At 42.9% G+C, this 24,794-nt stretch overlaps 1 protein-coding gene across 1 annotated transcript in view; it reads left to right on the plus strand.

Moving 5' to 3' along the window:
* Positions 1 to 22,933, plus strand: part of DGKI (diacylglycerol kinase iota) — a 175,232-nt gene extending 152,299 nt beyond the window's left edge. Inside the window, exons 29-33 of the mRNA XM_075051054.1 lie at positions 9,815 to 9,852; positions 11,412 to 11,532; positions 19,121 to 19,157; positions 21,033 to 21,132; positions 22,552 to 22,933. Coding sequence (XP_074907155.1) covers positions 9,815 to 9,852; positions 11,412 to 11,532; positions 19,121 to 19,157; positions 21,033 to 21,132; positions 22,552 to 22,668 — 413 coding nt within the window. The 3' untranslated portion in view covers positions 22,669 to 22,933. The remainder of the gene's footprint in view (positions 1 to 9,814; positions 9,853 to 11,411; positions 11,533 to 19,120; positions 19,158 to 21,032; positions 21,133 to 22,551) is intronic.
* The last annotated feature ends 1,861 nt before the right edge of the window (positions 22,934 to 24,794 follow it).

Genomic DNA, 24,794 nt, shown 5'->3' on the forward strand with positions numbered 1-24,794 from the left:
CATAGCAAGAGAAAGCATTCTGTCAGAGCACTTCTCTAAGGCTGAGGGAGGTCCTGTCTGCCCACAAGCTTTAAAAGGTGCCTGCACGCCAGATCTCATCATATCTAAGCAGGCTGAGGGGTCAGTAGGCAGCTGGGAGGGAGAGGTCTGGCAGATGTGGGCATCTGAATGAGTAATAGAGGAAAACTGGGAAACGTTTCTTTCCAGATGGCCACTGCCATTATTCTTTTCCCCTCAGGAGGAAGCAGGAGGAAGGAATGTGTTGTCTGAATCAGGGCACCTATTTTCAAGTAGAAGCCCTGGGTAACCTTGCAACCTACTTCACTCCTTTTTTTTTTGTCTCTGGTGGAGGCTGCTCATGGTCAGATGAGAGTGACAATTTGTTAAAGAAAAACATGAAAACAATTCGCTCCACCCACCAAAGACTCTGGCCAGAAAACAAATGCCTGAACTGACTTTCAGATTCTTTACAGGGCTACTGTGAAGCCCTAGCTCGTTGAGGAAGAGTTGCTTAGATATTACCAGGCAGAGGCACTGCCGCCAGCCCTGCAGTGGCAAAAACCTGATAGTAATGGCCCACCAAGTCAGGGAAGGAGGAGGAACAGTGCGGCCCACAATGTTCCTTTTTTTTGCTATCCTTTTTATTTTTAAATAAAAAATAAGCCATTGCTTAATGATTTTACCTAGAACTCTCTTCCTGCCAAAGTAATGCCACTCTGTAGATAAAGTGGCTGCATTACTCAGCCAAAGTCTTCCCTGCCTTGTGTTCTCGCTTGATCAGAGACATTTTCCTCCACCACATCACTCCTGAAAATGACATTAATTGTTCCTGTCTTGGCTTAAAATAAAAATGGTGGTAGGGAAAAGGAAAGGAAAAAAGCGATGAAGTCTGCCACATGGTACTTAGTTTATCTGCAACTGTTCTTTGGTTTTTTGGACCATTTACAAAGGAAGTCCTTTTTCTTTATGGTCATCCCTTCCTTTTGTAAATCTGTGTTAAACGGTCTTGCAGGAAAAGTTCGGCATTAGGGTCTGAATACTTCCACTCCTAACTATCAACTTCACTCTCAGCTCAGCACCAGTGCCACATAAACAATTCAGGGTGGACTCTAATTGGCATCAAAGTACCTTTAAACTACTCTGACAGTGCAAATAGGGCCTTAAAGGCAGCTTGAGTGTAATTTACATCTGCCTGAAAGCCTCTTTATCCTTCCAGAGTTGTATGAAGGGACTTCTGTGTAAGTGAGAATTTAGACTTTCTTTCCCTCCAGCAAGCCTGTGTAGTTATTTTATTTTTTTCCCCCTCTCTAAACAGTGGTTTGGTGCTGTCTGATGTTTGAATCTAAAATCCTTAAAAGGAAAAGGTTTGTAAAGCATATTTATAACCACCTGAGTAATAGATGATTTTTTGCATGTTAAAATTTTTGTCTTGTTCCCAAGTTAGGCAAAACCTGTGTCAGTTCTCTCCTTTGAACCTGCGCAGGATGTGGTGCTTTTGTAACTAAAGCACAACCCACAAATGCTTAGAAAGATTTTCTAGCTCTTCACACAATCCTAGAAATAGATGTTATTGAGGTAAGTCTTATTCAGAGGGCCAGCGTGCTTCAAAAGTGTCTCTCAAACCACAGGAGAATGTGTGCTTATGCACAAGTTTTCCTGTACAGATGGATTAGCTCGAGATGCTGCGTGAAGGCCTTCACAATATTCCCCTTGCTGAATAGTCATCAGATGTTTGTGTCTGGCTACTGTTCAGCTGATGTGCTTTTAAGCTTTTGGTTGCAGCAGGTTGCCGCACTGTCGGTTTTCTTGGTCTCTTGGGATCATTTTGTGCTCTCAGGCTCTTTATTGGGTTGTCTTTCATGGAAGCAGTGCCTCACAGCACTGCTGTCGTGAGCTACCTAGACTCCTGCCATTGCTCTCAGATTCCCTAAGAAGCCTAAGCCTTTCCCAAAGCTGAAATCCTGTGGGGAAATCTTGTTTACCACCTGTTTCTTTAGGGCAGTGGGTAGTGGCCGCAAACACATACAGTTTGGAACAATTTTAAAAATCAGTGAGTCTTTGCTTTAGCCAGCATGAGAGATACAATGTTCTAGGCAGGAAGCCTCTAAACTGCAGGTATTTTTGCTGTCCTATTTCCATCATGGTTCTCATGCAGTCTTTAGGCTGAGGCAGAACTCCTCTAGCAAGTTCAGGAACCTTTCCCCATTCCCCGTTCCCACGCCAGGCAGCTGCTTCAGATGTAGACTGCCAGCATCGTCTTTCTCATGGCTGATGTTAGATTAGAAAGAGATGTTGCTGACGTAGAAGGCTAGACTTTCTAAAATGGTTAGTGAGAGACTTTTTTTCTTTTTAAGCTATAATTGCATTTATGAGTTGATGTCTCTGTAGGCTTACAGGCAATCAAGTTCCCCATCAAAATGCCCCTTGTTTAGTTATAATGTGTCCTCTTTCTTAAGCATTGAAATGTGAGACTGATTCTCCTGGTCCGTTAGCCATCTTTTTGCTGAAGCTGTTCCATTTTGATTGCTCAGCACCAAAGTTTAAAAATTGTGCAAAAATATTCTTCTGTTTGGTGCAAGAATTTTTTTTTATTTTACTGTACGTCAGCTTTAGTTCAATGTGGAGGTAAAAATCAGAATAAAAAGAAAATAGGATGGATGTTAACACCTGACTCGGATATACCCAAGAGTCTTGCCATCAAACAGCATTACTAAGCTTTATGATCAGGCAGATTCCCCACCAGTACACCAGCTGTATTTACAGGGTATTCTCATGAAAACGGACTTTTTTTTTTTCCTGTGCACAGCTGTAAGGAAAAATTCAGTCCTGATGGTTTTGATAGGACCAAATCTTTGTGTCCTTATCTTGGCGTAAGTTGTGCGCTGTTATAATAACAGGCTACAAAGGGGTGAGTCCCCTTACAGGGGCTTGGTGCAGCTTTTTGGCCCAACCAGTTAGCCTATATTCAGGGACCTTTGCCCCACTCTGTCAGGGGGAAAATTTGGTTGTAAGAGTCAGAAAGCTGTTTGATGTTTGTCCTTTTCAGTGCCAGCTTGCTTTTTTCTTTTCTTTGACATCTGCTTGTCCTTTTTCAGTGAACACAGAAGCAGCGATTTTCTTGTGCAGAAGTTCAAGCAAGTGTGCACAGTAGATGTTTCGCTTTTGCTGCTTTTATTTTTGCTAGCCTTTTGCCTCTCTTATACTCACACAAAGATTTAACCATTTATTTCTGGAGTTTTTGCCAACATCTGGGAGACCCCTCGACCCCTCAACCCACAAGGCTTAACTTTTGTTTACTTTTTTTCATGGTCTTCTTTAGTTGCTTCCAGTACTTGCAGGTGCATAAAATACATGAAGAAACATTTAATTGCTCCTTCCACTCAGCTTAGCTTCAAAGAGAAATGTTTAAGCATCATCAGCTTTGGTGACACTTGAGATTGTCTGTAGATCAAAGACCTGTGAGCTCACAGTTATTCCAACAAAGCGTTATTAATTTTGTAATTTAATTTCTCACTTATGTGGACAGTTTGGCATACATATCTTAAGGGGGGTGTGGGTCTGTAACTGTAAAAGTAGATTAAATGTTGGGAAGAGGTAAAGGGTTTGTAAAAGCTCAAATGCAGAGATTTGCAACCTTTCTTCACCATGGATGCCTAAAACTTTTCTATGGGACTGGCAGACCCTTCAGAAATGTCAAGTGTATGTACAGCTCTGTATCTTAGATGCTTGTTTTTCATAGATGTCTTGGAAGGGAAGTAGTCCACAAACCAATTCCCTGGGGTGTCCTTCACCCCTTTCATCTGCAGGCCAAGGTTGAAGATCGTGGTTAGAGTAGAAAAAAGTCAGTTCTGTACATTTCTGGGTAAGTTATGTTACTGTCAGTTTTTCATGTTAGATTTGATCTTTACTGGATTGTACAAAGCTATTACAAGCAAATTGTTGTTTACAGAGAAAAGAATGTATTTCTGAATGATAATCTATATGGACTTCACACTCGCTTGAGAGCATAGCTTTTTAGTGATTGAAATAGAAGTTATTATTGATTTCTATAAAACTAGTGGGAAATTAAGAATGAGGGCTTGTTTTCTTATCATTTCTGTAATGCTGATCTTTAACAGCTCAGAAGACTCCAGCTGCGTAAAAGCACTTTTCTAGTCAGGGTCAGCTTTTAACTTCTCAATGTGTAAAGCAGTAATTACTTTAAATTTCTGACTATTAATTTCACAAAGTCTACAACAGCAATAAAGAGCTGGAAATGTTCTGGAAGCTAATGATAGGCCAAGTTAAGTTTAATAACTCTCAAGAAATTTGATGATGTCACCTTCTGCTGCAGTTTCTTCTTCATTATCAGCTCAGCAAGGTTTGAACAAGGCAGTATTTCATGAGGTGTTCCTTAATCATTCCCCTGAGCAAATCTAGCAGGAGATGGTGGTGGACACTGAGTCTCAAATTCTGGGGACCCCACACCAAAGCTCTAACGTCTAATATTTTTCATTAGCTGCCTCTAACCAGTAAAAAACATCCAGCACTGAAATGCGGATGGCATATCAATTCCAAGTGCTGAATCAGTGTCTTAGGAAGGGCTGGACAGTTGCAGGCACTGCCTGATAAATCAGGTTTTTACAAGGTCCTGATCACTTCAGATCATCAGCTGCCTTACTGTATCTTTTGAAAGAGCTAAAGATTTTATGAGCCCTAATTCTCTTGGTGCTACAGTAGTTGAATTCTGCCATAATTTCCCATGTGCTTAATTTCCATGGTCATATACTGATCAGATGCATTGTTAGCCTGGTATTTTTTATCCCATGGTAAGATGTATTATTGCAAATAATACTTTGCTCTCACACTGCATTTCATTCATAGATCTCAGACTGGCTGCATCTTACTCATTGATGTGACAACTCCTTTTTGTGCTACTTATACTTTAAAACATAGTTTTAAATAATTCTGCTCCCTCAAGTGACAGTTCTTAGACCCTCACTAAAGAATTGCCTGGTGATGGTGAAAGCTTCAAAATAGCCATATGTTTTTATCAGCGTTCGCTGTGGCTTAGTTTGTATAGCCCTAGTGGAAAACCTGGAAGATATTTATTGTTCATGAATAACTTTTACTCACGTAAAAAGACACATTATTACTGTACCACTGACAGTGGCAGACTGCAGAACTGTAGTGTTCTTTGAGATCCTTTCCAGTGAAAGCCAACTCCCCTCACTGACTCACTAATGGTTATTTAACTAACTTATTAAATATCTTCCATGTCTACCTACTTTAAACAAAGAACCTTGTGATCCTGAGATGTCACCTACAAGGGTTTATAAGATCTTTTTTCTCCATGTTCTTTCTGAAAGTGTTTTAGCAGCAAAATTCTGGCATGATAGTAGCCTGGTGCTGAGCCCTGCTTATGTCCTTGGTGTTAAACTGATCAGCAGCTTTGGGATCAATAGAGAATTTTCCTGCAGGGCAGAAGGGAAGGAGTACTTGTTGGTTGAGGTTTTCCTTACCTGTTGTGATGCTTCTGCGAATTTTCATTGCTTCTGAAGTGAGCAAGATGGTGGCTATGACTTCTGCACCTCTCCTGCTGCTTTCTTTTGACATATTGCAGTTGTAGGTCTGTCTTTGTTAGCCCTTACATTTATGAGGTGTTCTGATGCTGCACCTGTATGTTATACAAAGAGCTCCCAAAATTTCTAAGACTGTGAGCATTGCCTGGTCCCAGGACTATCATACCTTGGAAACCTTTAAAAGGAGGACCCCCCATTTTGTCCTTGTTTGGTGGTCCTTCTCGCAGGGATCAGATGTGTCTCCTGGCATCATGCCATTCTGAAGGATCCCCTCTCTTATTAGTTTGGCTCTTAATTTAGATACTGCAAGTTGGAGGTTATTTTCCCTAGAACTTCTGTAGTCTGGAGGGAGATGTGCAACACGAACTATTGCAGGGAAGCCAGGTTGCTTTCTATGGAGGGTTATTTTCTCTTCTGACCATCCAGGCAGCCCTGTGAGGTCTCCTAGGCATCTTGCAGCCTCTGAAGTCACTGGATACAAATACCTCACTCCTTTGTTTTCTGTTTCCTAGTGTTTAATGACTGATTTTGCAGCGCTGTTTTAATGCTGCTGACTTCACATGCAGAACCAGAGAGCGACTGTGATTTAGTAGGTTAATTTTATAGCTGGGAAAGAAAAATGTTTATTATAACTCAGTGACATTAACATATATTTTTAGAATATAAAATAAAACCAGCTGTTTCCAGTAGAAACAGTGGACAGTAACATAGAAATAACATGAGTGATGCATACCACAGGAAAGGTATTGTTTTTGGCATGTGTGGATGTACTAGTAGGTGTTTTTCCTGTGTCTTAAGCTGCACTAGCTTGCGGCATTACCAGAATTCAATTAGCAGCCTTTTTAACGTGGCTTTTTTTCTGTTAGTGCATTATCCACTTGTAGCTGTTCAATATTTAATTTATAAGTCAAGTGTATGGGGGTTTTTCTGTAGGGTTTTTTTGTTTGTTTGTTTGGGGGTGGGTTTTTTTGTTTTTTTTTTTTTTTGTTTGTTTGCTTGTTTTTTTTTAAATGAGATTTCTTTTGCAAGTTGGCCCACAGGGGTGGTTAGAACCTCATCTCAAAATTCACCCAGTGGAAGCTAAAAGTTGCTAGTCTCTAGTAGCTGTCACATACACAGTCTGCATTTCTGGCTGTCCATATCCTAGCAGGTAATTGTTTCTGTCAAGATCCATCACCCTGGGCAGTGAGTGACACATTTGCTGGCAGTTTCACCAGAGAGGTCAGGGTTGGAGCAGGGATGGAGCAGGGGCTGTCTGCAGGGCTGTGCTGGTAGAGAGGGTTGAGCTTCGCCGAGAAGGCAGCCTGGGGAGTCTACCACCGCGGCAGACTGAGTGCTTCCTCATTATATGGACAGAGCACTTCAGTCTCCAGTCTTGTCAAGCTGTCACCTTTCATCAGCCATAAATCTGCTTGCTAAATAAATGAAAAAGGTAATAAAACATTTTTACTAGTCATGACAAAAGCTTGTCTTAGGAGAAGTTGAGAAAATAATGACCTGATTTAAATATTTATTAAATCAAGTAATTTTGGAGGCATCTTTAAGACCTGAAGGTATTTTATGATATGATAAAACAGTTGCATAATTCATGTTATATATTGCACCAGCCGTGCAGTATTTCTCAGAAGAAATAAAACCATTCTCACTTTAATGTTTTTAATTTTAAGCTAGCCTGGCATTGCATGTTAACAGCATTTTTGTCCAATTTCTCAGTCTGCTCTCTCTTGTCAATGCCATCTGCTTGCTTGTTTTACCACCTCTTTAACCACCAGGTGATTTTTGCCATCTTCACCCTCCTCCTCAATATGCCCAGCAGGCCCATTTGGGTTTATGGGGTTAGTGTGCTAAGCAATATTCATGTGTTTATGTAAATGTGTTCCCTATTCTAAAGAACCTTTCTCCACTTCTAGTTCAATAGCTTCTAAGTCTTCCAGCATCCTGGCTTTACAGCACTGAATTATTTTACTGTAGTCTAATCTGCTTGTTATGCCAGCTGGTTTTGTTGATCTGTAATGTATTCATCTATGCAATAGGTTCTACTCTAGCTAAGCACTTAATTTTAAGTGTGCAGGTAGACTTGGTGAAAAGAATGTGATTAGCTCAAAGCTAAGCACCTGCCTAAATGCTTTGCTGGATTGGAGGCTTAGGAAAGAGAGGAAAAGACTGGTCTAATTATGTTGAATGTGTTTTAGAGCTGCTTTATCCTAATAGCCTTATCACCAAACCAACTTCTGGTTACGGATACTCAATGTAGAAGATTTCTGACAGCTTGCCAGGCTTTTCTTTTCACTTCATAGTTTTCTAGATCTCTCCCCTGTCTTTTCTGAACTATAATCCTAAGCATGGTTTGCATATGAAAATGTATCTCTGCCTCTTAGGAAGTAAATTCAGGGAAGCCATGTCTTAAAATACTGGATGTAGAAGGCAATGAAAAGCTAGTGTCACCAGTTCATTTGATTTTTGTGTGTGCGAGGAGAGCAAAACATTTATGCAAGTCCAGACTGCAGTAGCCCACAGAATAAATGTGGCAGTGAAACCAGATCAGAAAAAAAGGAGGAAAAAGATAAAATGAATGACACAAGGGCTAAATTCTGCTCTGCTATTAATTTGGGCTGAGCCAGTGTTAGAACTATTGGGAAAAAAACAGAGGGACGTAAACCACTGAAAATTAAATCTGAAGAAAAGATGTACGTGTATTTTTCCAGTTCTAGCTCTTACCTGCTGATGTTTGTCTTTTTGCATTCCCAAAATCCTTGTGCCTTTGCTCCCACAGATGCCAGGTGGTTTTGCAGGACTTAGTTTAACTCATGGTCACTGCAAAACTGCCCTAAATCCAGTGTTACAAGGATTGCTGCTACTGCTTTCCCAAGTCAGAACTTTGCTGGACTGGGTTTTTGCTTTTCCCACTGCTGCACAGTCAGGGCATGAGGCATTGCTGAGACCAGAAAGCCAAGCACAACCCCAGGTGTTTTCAAAGAAAGGGACATTTGTCGAGTCGTCTTCGCACACCCTTCCTCTTCTGCAGTGTTGGGCTTGGATGTGTCATCATTTCTGAAGCCGTAACAAGTTCCTCATGGCATTCACGCTGCATAGTTTCCTGTGTGTTATTTTTCAGAGGCAGGGCTATACCATGGTTTTCTTTTCCCCTTGTTCCTCCCTACATGAGCTTTCGGCATCCTTATCAAGGATGGCACTTGAGCAAATGCTTAACTTGATTGCGCTGCCTAGACTCGAAGATAGAAATGGGCTTAGGCACTCTTGAAGAAGTACGAACTGAGGCAGATGTTTAATGCTTTTTCTAAGATGCAAACCAAATAAGTGCTTTCCCAGAAAGATTATTCATAATTGTTTTTACTATATATATCATGATAGGGAGAGGGAGGAAAAAAGGAGGAAATAGCTGCATAGCAGTAGATTTGTAACAACTTCTCATGTTTGTGGTTACTTGCCACCATGGTGTTTTGAGCTGAATGCAGCCTATACGTAGGGCAATACAGAGTCCCAGGCTTTTGCTTCTTCTTTTTAACGGGCACGCGGCAGACGGTAGCGGGTAGTGAGCAGCTCCCGGCTCTGTGTGCAGCTCTGCCCTGCCTTGCTGTAAGGCTTTGTTCACTTTGCCTCTCTTTGTCTCTCTTTCCTTCTGTGCCTGTTTAAACTACAAAGGCTAAAAAGGGGGGAAACTGGCTCCTGCTCTGGGTTTGACCCTGCCTGCCAAACCTGGAGGACTTGCTGCCCACTGGCATGTCAAGATGTTTTTCTAATACAAATAATGATTAAGAAATTTCTATTCTGCCACCTAATCATCTGCAGCTTGAGACTCTCAGTGCATTTGAGACTGACTGACCACTCCACCGTCAGTATGAATAAAGTTTGAGAGGTCTGAGGATGCTTTCAGGTTCTCTGTGTTTGACATTGACGTCTCAGTGACAGCCCAGGTGCCAGAGACTTGGGCCCACCCTGTGGACACTGTTGAAAGATCCCTGAAGTGTCCCAAGGCAAAAATTCAGACAGAAGCATGCAGTTCCAGGGCAGCATCAGAAATGCTGGCTCGATGTCCCTACAGCTTTCGTGCAACGTGGGCAGTCGTCCATGTACCTGCCAGTGCAGGATTCGCATTGGTTTTGATAGTATATGAGAATGCAAGTGGGTTGAGGCATTGGTCTTAACTTGCACATACTGTGAGCTATGTTCTCAGCTGTGAGGCTACATGCATAACGCTTTCTGCCTAACAGTTTTCTGTTTGTCTTCTGCAGCACTTTTACAGGCAGTCATAGCTGGTGATCTGCTGAAGGTAAGTACAGAGCACTGAGTGTCCACTTTTTCATGGCTTTCTGCAAGTCTGATATACTGTAAATTTTATCACACCTCTGCTCAAAACATAAACAGACTGCTGTAGGGACTGCTGGCAAGTGCCATTTTACAGCCTTTCCAGGAAACCCTGAATATTAGGGGAACACATCAGCCGGGTGAGATGTGAAATCCGAGTGAATAGGATCTGGTGTCAGACAGCACCTTCCAGCCCAGGATTCATACCGCGCTGCACAGAGCAATGTGTCAGTCACTAACAGGAAAATTACTATACTGGCAAACGCAACACTGAACACCAGGGTAGTTCTGACACAGCCTTACACAGTAAAGGATATTTTACGGCAGTGAGGTTGGGGGCCGAGCCCCTGGGGTTGCTAGAGACTTCTTAACTTCTACCTAAGCGATCACCAGACCAGGTAGAACAAACCTCAGCTTGTTGTTTTATCATCTGATGGATGTCTCAAAACATGCAGTGTCTTGGGTATTTTTAGTTACTGGGAGGAAAAGGCGCCCACGAACAAATGTTTTGTGCCCAAAGTCTGAAGTTCCACGTCTGACAGTTATTCAGGCTGCATTTTTCAGTAGCCAAATCAGGATTTGAAAACATGCCCTCGAATTTGGATGAGGAGTGTGATTAATGATTGCAATTTTATCTGTGAGAAGCCAGCTTGGAGCCATTTGTAAAAATGACAGTACTGTTAGGCCAACTCTTTGCCTGCAGGTGCCCCTTCTATACCTCCACCCCTGCGCTTGTGGCTGCAGCATCTAGGGAGCAGTCCTTCAACCAGCAGTCATAAAAACTATCGTCCCCTTTCCGCTTCTAGAAAACTTTTTGCCTGTGTTTGCTTTGACAGGGAAACTTCTTGTCCTTCTTTGGATGTACTGCATCATAAATGATGCCCCACTGTCGCAATCCTTTCTCCCTTTTCTGCAGTGATCTGCACTGCAAACACCCCCCGCCGAGTTTGCAGCATTTCTGCAACCTGGCCAGTTGCTGTTTCTTGCCTGTTCTTACCCCACATAGTGTTTCCCCCTCCGCCAGCCCCGGGTAGGGGACAGAGAGTGAGAAGGGAGATCTGGGGCAGCTCAACCCCACCTCCCTGCTGATTTTTGAGTTGGAGTTTTCTGGTTTACTCAGAAAGTGTTTGTCTCCTGTGCTGAGAAGAAATTGGAATTTTCAGTAGAGAAGCCAGAATTTTCTGTCAGATACATATATTTTAAAACATCCCAATTGCTTTGCTAGAAGTGGTTTGCAAGCATTGTTAGCAAGCAATAATTCATCGCCAGTAGAGTAGCAATGCCTCATTGTTTAGGAAATACAAACTGCTCTTCTTAACCCATATAATTGTCAATACTTCTAGTTTCAGATATTTTTTTCATTGGAGCCTAAAAGCTGGCTTTAAAGTAATATTTTATTTCATTTTATTCAATTTTTGTACTGATCTTCTATGAAAATTAGTAAATAATTTGCCTGCATATTTGTTTTTCTACTCCTCCCATCTTATCCTTCTCTGTGTTTTGTTTGTTGTTTTTTTTTTCCAGTTCATAGAATGCTGTAAAAAAGGAGCCAATTTGTTAATCCAAGGACCTGATCACTGCTCCTTGTTACACCATGCTGCCAAGACTGGGCATGGCGAGATTGTGAAATACATCCTAGAGCATGGTGAGTCACAGTGGGCAAAGCCACCAAGAGCTGTACTTCAGCCAAGTGCTAGTCAGGTAAAACCACACCGGGTTGCTGGAAGTGCCCTCGCTCATCTGTGGTCACCCTCAGCAAAACGTCCACCTGCAGCATGTGTGAGCAGGAGACTGGGAATGTGGGAGCAAGGACAGTGATGGCTCCAGATAAAGGGAAATTGTAGAAACGAAAATAAAGATGGCCATTGAGGAGCATGGGTGTTTTCACAATTACATCAGTTGGGGGGCTGTGAAGCAGTGCGGTGTTCTAGTTAGAACCTATGGCATAGGAATCCTTTGAACTAATTTGTTTTTCAATTAGAGCATATGTTGTAGAAAGCATCTAATCTCCATTAAAACATTTACAGGGATGGATAGCCTATCCAACCATTGGTAGTATTTCAGTATTTAATAACACACTGGTTAGGAATCTATGCATTTATTTCCAGATTGGATTTGCCTAGCTTCCCTTCCAACCCTCCAATACTATGTTAGATTCAAGACCACACGATAACAAAAATTTATGATCTCCATTTTATATTTACATTTTTAGGTTGTGATCATGCCGTTTTCCTTTTTTTCCTTTCAACTCTTTTTATCATTGTCAGTAACAGGATTGAAGGCATGCTTACACAGGCTATGCAGCAATTTGTGTGTGTACATATTTTTGAGGCAGTAACATTTAGGAGTTTCTGCCTGTCGAACTACCGTAATTTTGTTCACTGGTTGCTGGAGAGTGGTACAGTAATATTGTCACTGCTCTGCACGCAGAGCTAAAGTCCCAGTGATCAGCCTTCTGCACTGTAGGAAATGTTTTCTAGTGCTTTAAACATTCCTGTAACTCTTCTCTAATCCCTCTTCAAAATATCGATGGCTATTTTGACTTCTGGATGTCAAAATCAGCTATATTATTTCAGCAGCAGTCTGAGCACTAAACACAGAGACTGCCTCTGGCAATTGGACTAAGTGTTAGCTAATGCTCAAAAATTACTGCAGGGAGAAGAAAAAAGCACAACTCAGGAAAGAAGCAAGAATCCATCTGTTAACATTTGTGTTAACTGGGCTGGGATTTAGCTCGAGCTTGACTCCTAAGTTTAGTTGTCTACATGTAGGTGTCAGGTAATCTATGGGTCCCTGTACTGTCAACAGAGATCTATACCTCAGTTCATTCATTCAGGTATGGCAGAGGTATTGGAGGAGACCTGTCTTCTTCCAGTACCAGATGGAAGTGAGGAGAGCATCTTTGATAGCAGCAGACTTCTAGGATGACTAGATCAAGGGCAACCCTAGTCAAGGTAGTCAATGGAGCCCAGCAGGTGATTTAGCTGACAGTTACCTGTGCACTTCATTTATTTAGCTAAACATAGCTATCTAATGTAATTTGCCCTTGGATATCCAGGACATCTGCATGGGTCTACAAGATAACATACAAGGCCTGTAGGAGACCCATGCTGGACTGGCACCTGAAGCCCAAGCAAGCAACCCTGTCATTCCGAAAGCATCCCAAGGCTTGTTCCGTAGGCATATTGAATGGCACAAAATATCTGTGTGTGGGCAGCTGAACTGTGCCCTAAATATCTGACTGAGGGGGGCTGAATTGCTCTTTCACTCTTTTATGTATAAATACCTACATACGGGTAGCCAAGTGCAATTGGCCTTATATCCAAATATTGGCTAGTTTTCTCACCAGTTTAACAAGCCTTACCAGTGCTAACTCTACCTCCTATTTAACTTCTCTGGATTATCTCATTAGTCACAGTGCCTATATGTGCCTCTGAGTTCTGTAGGCAGACATAATTTCACTTAATTTTCATACTGCCTCTGGTCTCTTCTCACACTGCATGTGACCTGTGCCAATTCAGTGTCATGGCTGCATCTCCAGGATTTTTCTTAGAGACATATACCTTAACTTAGTCACAGTCTGACCCAGTTACCATTCCTTTGGTGAAGATTTAAAATGAGATCATTTAAGCTGGTAAGGATGTGAGCAGGGAATCCATGGGAATTTTTGAAGTGAATAGAGAAATGTGAGGGATTACGGACTGTTAGACAAAGACAAACCAGAAGGTTGAGCAAATGTCAGCTCAGTTCCTCTCTCCCCCCTTTATCCCCAAGGATGGCAGGAAGCTTTTGCAGCTTTCCAGACATACGTCCTCTGGGCTTCTCCAAACGCATTGTTCGTTTAACATTCTCCGGGGATCAGAGACTGCGTGGGACAATGCTCTAATAGAGGCCTCCTCTCTTCTCCCACCAAGCAATTAATGAAACTCATTTCTACCCTGGGCACTTCTCAGTCACAAACGAGCTCTCTTGCTGAATCATCATCATCATCATAATGTCCTTGTTTTTCTGTTGCGTTCTCTGGCATCTGGCATCTTCTCAACATTAATTACTGTATAAGACCCGATCCAATGCTACTAATATCTGAGGCCTTCCCTGTATCTAGCTTCTCATCTCTGCTAATATCAACCCTTGACAAAAATGAGTCTTACTCCTGTTCTGGCAATTACCTCTGCCCAGCCACACTTCCTCTGTAGTTTGCTTCCCATACATGGCTGGAGATAGTTATATTAATTAAGGAGTCCCACTGTAAAATACCCTCCAGCACACAGCAGAGAAAACCTATTATTAATCACACAGGGAAGATCTTCTGAGTATCTTTAAAAAACAACAACAACAAAACAAGACAAAGACCACCGTACCAGGAATTTTAACTGCCTGGTTTGAAAACAGTGGGGTGAATCAAATGCGATACAGGAGTGGGGCCCATAGCACTGGGATTATGAAGGAAGGAAAATGGTGTGGTGATGCTGAGGCTGTCCTTTGTGGAGATGGCTTTACACTTCTGCAAACATGCAGGGTACATTAATAGACGAGGTTATTCTGTGATCTTGATCAGAATGATTTCAGATGTTAAGGGGAGGAAAATAGCCCTTCTCCAATTAGAAAAAATAGAGGTGAGTCACACAAGGATACTGCTGTGTACTGTTGCCAGACACTTAGCAGTGGACTAACACAAGCCTGGAACAGCAGCTGAAGCACCAATGTAGTAGGTGTCAGGACAACAGCTGCTTATTGCTGCATGAACAGTTGTGTTGGCTGCTGTTCCTGCAAAACAGTTTCTCTCTATCCCCTGTGTAGGAAGGGCAGATGCACAGACCTGTCTGTTGTTCAAGACTGCCTTCCCAAATCAGGGGTCTTTTGCTTGTAGTAGGAGGGTCACCTTTTAAGATCTGTCTGTAGCTGGGCTAAGAAACACATAGTTAGAAACTGAGGGCCAAACTCAGCAGGTATCAGAACCACATCTGTTTATTGCTGCAGTCAGCAACTGTCTCACACCCTAATGCATACACATTAGAGAAGAGTTAACTGTTTACTTGCTTAACACAAACAGAATTAAGGAAGGCTTAAGGAGGTCTGTTAGAAAAAGGACCTCCTAAATCATTATCTGTATTTGGAATCAAACTTGGCTTGGAGTCTTTATCTGGCAGTTGTGAACTATTTATAATTTATAAACATTATACAAGACATTCTGTTTGCCTTCTCCTTGTCTTCTCCTCTTCCCTAGAGGCTCAAAAGACAAGCAAGAAGTCTGTAATCCATCTAGGGTATTTTAATTTTAAACAGAAGAGAGGAAAGATGTTTACAGTTACCTTAGGAGTTTGTGGTGGGAACTTCTGATGGAACGGTCAGTCAGTAGAGCATCCCATCCTGAACGTTTCTGTGACCTCAAACCTCAATGTCCTTGCTTCATTAGATAGCATCCTCTGGTAAGAAAGATGATGCTTTCATTACTCTTAGTGCTGCAAATTCAGCAATGAAGAGCCATCGGCGAGTTTGGATTTGCATCCTGACCAGATTCAGGAGTTCCAAAGAAGGCTTTTGGAAAGCTGTGACAGAGATGTATGTCAGGGGCAAAGTTCGAGTCGTCACCAGAAAGCAATACTGAGGGAGAGTGAGTTTACCTGACATTTGCTGGTATGTCTAGATTTGCAGACTGTTTCAAGGTAGTGGATGTTTGTGAGGGGCCTAGGCAGAAAACAGCTTAGGTTTCCTAGAAGGCACAAGGTATAAAATAGTCTATTTTAATTTGCAAGTTTACCAGATTTTAGGTCAACATGACTGAGAGACCGTCACGATGGAAGGCATGCTCCCATAACCTGATTACAGTGGATATTCTGAGCTAAAAGATGCTAGCAGTAAAAACCAGACACTGTTAATCTTCACATCAGGTAAAAATGAGGAGTAAGGACTTGGGGAAAGACTTGAAATAGTTCTGACTTTGCAGATTACTATTATTGTAAAAAATACTTCCTCTTTGAAGGTAAGGGACCAAATCCAATTTTGTCCCCCAGATAACAACCTCAATCAAGTTATTAAACAAAGAGGGTTTTGACAGATAAACACCCAGAAATGCTGATAATGTCCGACGTTACTGCTTAAAGTAAATACCCTTCTTCTCCAGTTGTACAAAGGACTGACAGGACAGGGGACTGGCAGGGGTTAATAGCCGTGGGTCTCCTGGGGTAGCTGTAACCACATCCATTGGAGAGGGCAGGGTGTGCTGTGGGCCGGAGGCCTTTCGGACTGCATGGTGCTGTATATTTTGGAAATGCCTCTGAAATATGGTCATTTAGTGTCTCTTTTATGTTGTAGTGAGCTCAGCTAAAGGGCAGCTGCTTTTGAGCGTCTCCTTCCCTTCCCTCCTCCCATCCCCAGCTCAGGCTGCTTTGCCTCCTGAGAAACTGGAGAGGGGCTTTGGTGGAGTGAAAGGGCGCAGAAGGAGAGAAGGAAAAAAGTTAATAATTCTACACAGACAGTCTATCGGAGATGTTAAGGAAAGAGAGTGGTCTCAGCTGGGCTTCCCCTCAGTGTGTCATGCTTTTCAGCTCCTTTCATGCGAACTTCTCCCCCCACCCCCATGTCCTCGTCCCCCCCCTCCCCGTCCCCATCCTGCCATTCTTTAGCCCCCAAGTCGCTTGCTCTCTTTCTCTCTCTCTCTTTTTTTTTTAACCCTCCCTCCACCTCTCCACACATTTCTATCTTTTGTTTTTATTTCCTCCCCTGCTGTTTTCCTTGATAGAAATCTCACTCATGCATTTCCCTTCCGGATTTCTATTGGGTTATTTTGTCCTCTCTCTCTCTGTGCCTTGGTCCCCTTTTCTTTCTCTGCCTCTTGTCCCGGAGTAAAACAGCCGCCTCCCCGCTGGGTCAGGATGACAGTGCCGTTAGCTTTCCCAGTGCCAGCCCTTCCCACATCTGTGCAGCTTTTGTCCCGGGGCAGAGGGGGATTTGGAATGGTCGGTTGGCAGCGCCAGGGAGACTGATGTAAAAATGAGGTCCAAAAAAGAGGGGAAAGGGAATTAAGAGGAGGGCGTGAGATGGTTTAAGAGAAGCACAAGGGAAAATAAAATAAAGAAGTAAAGGGCACAGCTCAGGCTGTGTGTGACTTGGGACATTTCAGCTTCAGAGATAGGCCAGAAAGAATGAAGCCAATGAATCCTGGTACCATGTTGTGCTGCTAATCGATTAACCCCAATATCTGGCCCGTATGTATGACTGGGATGGAGTTGGGGCACTCCCATGAAATACGTTATTTGGGACAGTATCCAGGAGAGCGCCCTTTGCACACAGGCGGGAGGTACCTGGCACCTCCTCAGGTCTGTACTTGCAGGCTGTCCGCTCAGTCCTCAGCTCCTCTCTCCTAGCTTTGCTGTTTCTTCCTGCTCCACACCAGTTTTCCTTCACCCTTGGCTTCCTATCTCTCCAGACCCACCCTGACCCAGCTTCTCCTCCCTCTCATTCTCTCTCATATTCTTCTAACTTCTCTCCATCCTTCCTCCTAATGTTTTAATGGCTTTTTCCGCTTATCAGGGCAAGTACCTCCATGCCCAATGCAGCCAGCCCAGCCACCCTGTTCCACCTTTGCATCGCAACCTTCCTTGTCCCATCCATGAACAGAAATAGTAGTTTACTTGGCAGTATCTTTTCTAACACACTGCAGGCCATTCCTGGTTACCTGTCACTGGGATGCCGTATTGCAGCAAGCCATGGGGAATTGCCTTTATTTTTGAGAGGACATGATTTTCTCCTGGAATGTGTAAAGGAGTATTTTTCTTCATCTGTGGGGTTTTTTTGTTTTTAGTTTCTCAGGCCTTGTCTTTCTTTCCTCTCAACAAGGAGCCCTTCTTAGCCCCCTGTATCCTTCTTCATGCTTATGGGAGCTCAGGGGTCGTGGGTGATTCTTCTTTTGGATAGGGAGGAGCTAACGCATAACTGCCAAGTGCAGAGATGAGGATGTGTGGTGGTAGAGTCAGGGTGCTGTGCAGTAAAAATTGACAGTGGCTAATGAGTTTGGAGAACTGCCCTGATAGGTATGTAATGCCCCGTGCACTGGGGACTAAGCATGCTACTTTTCTGACCACCCCTTTCTCCTGATGACAGAAGATGAAGTGAAGGCGCTACCTCTGCAGCTCCAGCAGCCGAGGCAGCTAGCTGCCCCTGATGATACTGCATCTGTATGTTGTTAAGGCAGTGAGGGAGAGACAGGCTGCTCTGACCCACTTTGACGCACACTCAGAGTGAAAGGAGTGTAGAGAGGTTGTGTGTAGGCCTTTGTAAGCAAGTAGTGTGAAATTCCTCAGTTTCAGGTGAGATTTGCTGTAAGCTCTTGAGGACTCTTGAATTTCAAAGTCAAAGTGTGCTGAAGAGAAATATTCATGCACAGGAAGGAAAATTCCTGTAAAGTTTCACTGTTCCCCTTGCTAACTGCCCCATACCATCTGGCACTATGCTCCAGAGCGGTGGAGAGAAGAATAATAAGACAGACTGCAAAGGGAAAAGTTTTTGTCATTTCAAATGCTACCCAGACCCTAGTCTTTCCATATCACTGTAATTCAGTGATGGAATTTGCTGCTATAAACATCTGCCTGCGGTGAATATCAAGGACAAAAGAACATTACCATAAATGCATTATTTTGTCCCACTTAACAAAAATCTTTTCTGTTTTTCTTAATCTTACTTTCCTGATCATTGCTAACCAGTAGAGTACAGGATTTGCATATCAATATAAAGACCGCTGGGAATATTCCACCCTGATCTACATTCTGTATAACGCTATTAAATGGAGTAGCACAGGGATGTCATTCAGGACAGAATTTGGCTAATTTCAACTTCCTAATGACATTTTCCCTCTGGTACTAACAATAGATTTTAACTTGCAATATATCAGGGTTTCCAGTATATCAGCATTTTCAATGCACTGTACTTATGTGAACCACTTAATTGAGCAAGGTGAAGAGTGAGAAAATAAACTCCATGAATATTCATTCCCAGTATAATTTAGAGGCTGCTACTCCCTGGTGCTGACACTCCAGCAGTGACTGTGCATTCAGAATTTTGCTAGTGCAAGGGCTCGCACAAGCAAATACTACCTTGAAGTTTGGCATATTTGTGCAAATTGAGCTTTCAGTTGGCTTCTTTTACATATTTGCACTGGGAATCTTCTCCTGGCAGTCGTACTCTTCTAGCCATGCAGACAAATGCTATATGACATACCTGACTGTCTTTTGCAGGTCCATCTGAATTACTGGACATGACAGACAGTGAAACGTAAGTACAACCTACCCTGCCCTTCACATTATGTGCATTAGCCTAGCAGACTTCTCTTGTTTTTCAAGTGCAAACTTTCAAATAAAAAAGCTTGTAAAATGGCACAGTTCTTCAAAAACAAACAAGCAAACAAAAGTCCCCCTAAACCCGAACAACAACCACCTCGTATGTGGCTTTCTGGCCTAAACCAAATGTTTCTTGACTTCCGTAAAGGACTTCCCCTCTATTGCTTCCCATACTTCCTTAATCTTTCTAGAGGAATACAAGTCCTGCATTGTGGTTTGATGTTCCTGGCATCCAGTTACTGAGGGACCAACCTGAAGACTAAATTCCAGAAGTCAGGAAATTACTTTTCTCGGTCTACACCTTTTCTTCAGTCCCTTCTTGATTCATCCAGGGTGCTCTGCCTTAGCTGTCCCACATGGCCACAACCTGTGCAGTCGAAGGTTTCTCTCAAGTACTTAGAACCTCAAGCACCTCTATTATTATTAAAAAAAGGGCCTTTACTCTCCAGTTCCCAGCTGCTCTACGTCTTGTATAATCAAGGTGTCACAAAGAGTATGTAAGGGAAGCACGAATAATCTTGGGAAGTATATGGAATATATGGGAAGCAAAAGTTGCCTTTCTCATAGGGGTTAAACCTACCATTCCTCATCCCACAGTGCCCTCCTCTGCTAACAGAGAACACCAGAAAGGTTCTGCACAAGGTGCATGTGTGCAGTCCAGGAGTGATGGGGTCTGGATGGACTGCCTGTTTCTTTTCATCCAGTACCATAGCACAGCTACTGAAATAAAGTGCAAGTGAACATGGCTATGAGGGTTTCCCTTTACAAAGGTCCCTCTACCACTAACTCTTGAAAAGGGAAGGTTCAAGCCATAACTGGCAGCATGAATTTGTCTTTTGATCTTCAGGGGGAAATTGGATAGTATCCCTTTCTGAATCTAGTTCTCATGCAGCAGAGGCAGATTCATTACAAGGTTGCCTAGCAATATTTCAACTTGCCCTGTCGTGGACTGAGGCTGAAATTCCTTTAGGCACTCTGACTTTCTGGGTAGGTAGGTGCAAAATTTGTCCTACTACATGTATTTCTTGTCGTTTGTTATTTTGGAGGTTATGTAATGGCCCTACTTGTTGGATACTAGTATTGAGGACACTTTTTCAACCCACTCAGAGCATACTTTCCTCCTCTTCCTAGGCAAATCTAGATAGATTTCTTTAACCTTGATACTACAGTCAGTCTCAGAATCCTGTTACATGTAGCCCCAGTCTGAGTGAGGAGTATTGCAATAAATCTGCTCCCACTACACAGCCTTCTCCTTTGAAAAGCATGTGTTCAAGCTTCCCCAGTAGCTCACCAGTCCAGCGGTGGAAAACAAAAACACAGCTCTTGCTCTCATACGTCCAAGAGAGCAGGGTATCAGAACCAGGGCAGCAAGTGCACCAGTCATGTCTTTGATGGGCAGGATTTTTCTAGGATGCGTCCAAGAACGAGGTTGAGGAACGGAATTGCAGAAAGAAACAAATGTTGCTGCTTTCCCTGCTGTGAAATAATGTGGCTAGTTTGCCTTTGCAGTAGTTAGCAGGACTGGTGGTTGGATGGGAACGTGACATTCAGTCCTTTGAATACATAAACCTGTGCATGTTTCTTTCCCACCCCTCAGAAGTTCTCCGTCTGCTATTTGTGCGTTGCAGGCTTTCCTACTGAGTCAAAGGATATAGATGCTAAGGGAGAGAGTGCACGAGTCTACCTCTGCCAGCAAGAGGGAACCTCGCAGAAATGCAGCATCCTTCTCTGTCTGTCCTCTGCACCTCATACTCCGTAAATGTACATTGGTGTGATGTGTCTCACTGCTGGTTTCTGTACTTTGGTCTAGGGGTGAGACAGCATTACATAAGGCAGCCTGCCAGCGCCACCGCGCCGTCTGCCAGCTCCTGGTGGATGCGGGAGCCTCTCTGAGAAAGACGGACTCCAAGGTAACCCAGCCCCGTCAACCAGTTATAAAATACTGCAGCCAAGCGAGACCGATCAGCATCCGTCCCTGCTGTTTGCATGATTGAGGCTTCCTCGTGTGTGCCAAGAGCAGCTCTTTTTAAACAAGCTATTTTTATTTAGAAAACTGTATTGATTTAAACAAGTACAAGAGACTTCAGTTCAGTCCCCAACGTGGGTCATCTTCACCACAGTGAGAGCCTGGCCTCAAACTATTCGGTGCGTTGGGTGCGAATGAGGCATTTCCATGGCACAGCATCCTCCTCTTGTGTGGTCAAAAGAGAGGCCTGTGGGCAAGGACCACCTGGGGGAGCCTTGGTTTGTGATTGCATAGCATCTGTGAGGCTTGGTTATTGTGGCTGCCTTGCTTTGTGAGCATGGCTAACCATTTTCTTTTGCCCTTGCTTGCCCCTACACTCACTCATGTGACACTAACCACAACCCTCTCTCAGTGTATGCTTGGCTGAGAAAGAAGTCTGGGCAAAATTAAACCCTAGGAATATTCTGTCAATACAACAATCTGATCACTTAGGAACATGGTCCAGACGCTGTCCTTCTGGCATTTCTGAACATTAGCATCCTGTGGTCAGCAGCTGAGAGGTGGCTGGATCTCTGGGTTGCAGAGTCAGAAGCACCTTTGCTGCAGCAAGACAATTAAAAACAATTCCTACCATGTTATGCTGTATGGGGTAGCCTATAAGGGGGAGAGAGATCATCTCTTTTTCAGATGAGAGTACTGTACATTGCAAAAAATAATTTCCACAACAGCTGAAATCCAGAAAAGTGGTTTCTGACTTGTTAATTTTCATCTGCCCAGAAATCCAAGGAGCAGGATTGTTTTTGTGGAGATACTTTGACAAGTTTCCAATATTTTTTCATAGACTTGTGGTCCAATTTAACAGTACTCATAAGATGTTCAGATAATGGAGTAACAAGTTGATGCACTGAAAAACGATTTGTACCTGAGATAGAATGAGACACATTGAACTCCTCTCAGGTGTTGAGCATGTCTCTCTGCACATCCTTAGCAAAGTGTGTAGTCTGTGAAGTGCACTGCACTTTTCAAGTGTTAGCTATAGTACTCTGTGTCATATTCATTCACATAGGGATTGTAGCCCTAGAATGAAAAATAAGTTCTTTCCAGCACGGGAGCCCTTCTGTGTGTTGTATCAAATAGCATGTTCTTGCAGAACTGCATGATTTGTCCTAAACCACACAAGGACTTTGAAAATCTTCAGAATCTCATGACTGATAGAAAAACTTAACACCAACTTGTACAACAAATAAGTAAACTCTCCAAATTTGCTTCTATCTTTCCTGTAGTAATTTCTCCAGGTCATGCTTTCATCTGTTCTTCTAAATATGTTAGCACAAGACTTTCTCTTCATGTTTCTTTATTATAGGGTAAGACCCCTCGTGACAGGGCTCAGCAAGCTGGTGACCCAGATCTGGCCTCCTACCTGGAGAGTCGACAAAACTACCAAATGGTTTCGCATGAGGATCTGGAGACAGCAGTCTGATGTCTGAAAACATCAAAGATGATGATCCTTGGAAATCGCAAGGCTGCACCTGAAGCACTCAGGCATCGTATGAGGAAGAAGCTGATGGAATCAACGTGTCTCTGACTCTCATGGAAAACACCTGAGGACATGCCACCAGTTTCTAAGGGCTACTGAGTCTTGCCACGGAACAGTTAGGTTCCATAAGTTAGCCCATGATGGATGAGGCGGGACACTCAAAGGTCTGTGGAATCCATGGGCCACGGAATTTACCTTTATTGCTTCCAGCAAGTAGCATGAACTTCTCCCATGTTCATCTGTACAATTTATTTAAAAAAAAAAAAAAAAAAAAGGAAAGAGAAAAGAGGGTGTGGGGGAACCAAACTAACTGGGACATTAAAATACCCAACCAGGACCTCCTCCATACCTACAGTTCCCTGCATTCCTTTTATTCTCCCATTCCCCTCACTTCTCATCAGTTCAATAGTACCTGTTATCTCTGCGTTAAGTCTTCACAAATGGTCAGGCAGTAGCAAAAAATTTGAGGAGCTCTGGATGCCCTTAGGAAAAATTCAATGTTTTCACTGGCTGCATTCCCTCCTTCGCTGTCCTCTCAGAAGCTGCATCCTCAGTGCTCAATCACCGGGGAGTTTTCTCACTTTTGGAGAGGACTCTGCCTATTGCCTTGTTTCCCAGGGTGTGGGGCACAGGTAGATTTACAGCAGTAACAAAACCTAACCTCCTCATTGTTGCTGGGTATACGGTTACAGTATCCTCATGAGACAGTCATTTGTATGGAAAGGAGTTATATGGGATACACCACGTTGTATAGCAGCGCTGAAAGGTACCAGTAAGGTTTCTTACACCACCATTACGTGTATAATTACCGACCTGATTCTGCTCAGGTTTCAGGCCTGCCTAAAAGTTGATAGCTATTTTTGACTTTTGAAAAGATGGGTTTTACACTGGGGAGGGATCTGTGCAAGACGGAGGGGGTTCTGATGGACTGACTTATGGACCAGTCCCCCTTTGTGTTACGGCCAGAGGTAGGAAGGAGACCTAGAACATCAGCGGTCAGCCTAGGCTTGCTGGCGTCAACAAACGAATGAGCACCACCCTGGTCGCACTGGGAATAATAGGAAATCCTTCTTCGGCTGAACCTGTAAACTACCCAATTCCCCAAGGGAACAAAGTTTCAGAGAGGCTATCCTACTGGAGAAGGACACACGGCGACTCTTTCCCTCGTTACCCACTATAGGCTTGGAAACGTAAGGTTGCTTAGCTGCTGTAAAGGCCAGCTGTGTCTTCTGTACTCATCTGTTCTGTCTTACCTCAAAGATTATAACCACAAAAGAAGAGAAAGCAAACACACATACACACAGGCATACACAAAACGTTCACCTTCAGGTTTTGGATTGCTACAGACAACTCAGCTGCCAGAAATAGCAGAGCTTCCACTTCTGCTTTGTCTGACCAGTTCCCCTGAAGATGCTCATGGCCCACTTTTGACATAATTCTTGCAATAGATTTTTGAATTTTGCTTTGTTGTTTGTTTTGAAAGATCTACCGGGGTTTGTTTTCACACACCTCGCTAGGTGTAGGTCTCTGGTAGATGGTGATCATCGGGATTACATGCAGTTTGGAAACCATGAAAATAACTCAGGTCATTATTCAGATAAGTTTTTCTTCCTTGGTAGAAGTTGTGGAAATGAAGTGAATGTGATTCTTTTCTTTTTCTTTTTCCTTTTTTTTTTTTTTTAAACAAGAGTGTTGTGGCAGAGAGGGAGGAGCTGAAAAATATATTTTTTATTTTTTTTCTGTTTTCAAAAGTTCATTTGATATGAGCAAAATATTTCTTTAGTATTTCTTCCTCTGGAAGGAAACTATATATATTTGTAATCTATAGATCAATGGCGACATGAAATGTATTTTGTCTTATTTTCTGTCTTTACCTTTCTTGTTTAAAAAATAAAATATGAAAGCCAAATTCCTTCCCTTGATAATCATCCAGGGCCTTGTGACAAAGGTCAATATGTGTATATATTAGAACAGAATTTGGCAACTGTTAAAATAAAAAATCAGAGTATAATTCTGACGTATGTGAAAATTCCACAAGGAAGATCCTCACGCTGTGGAGTCATGGTAGG

Source organism: Buteo buteo, chromosome 19, assembly GCF_964188355.1.
Source record: "Buteo buteo chromosome 19, bButBut1.hap1.1, whole genome shotgun sequence".
In the NCBI taxonomy this organism is placed as follows: Eukaryota; Metazoa; Chordata; class Aves; order Accipitriformes; family Accipitridae; genus Buteo; species Buteo buteo.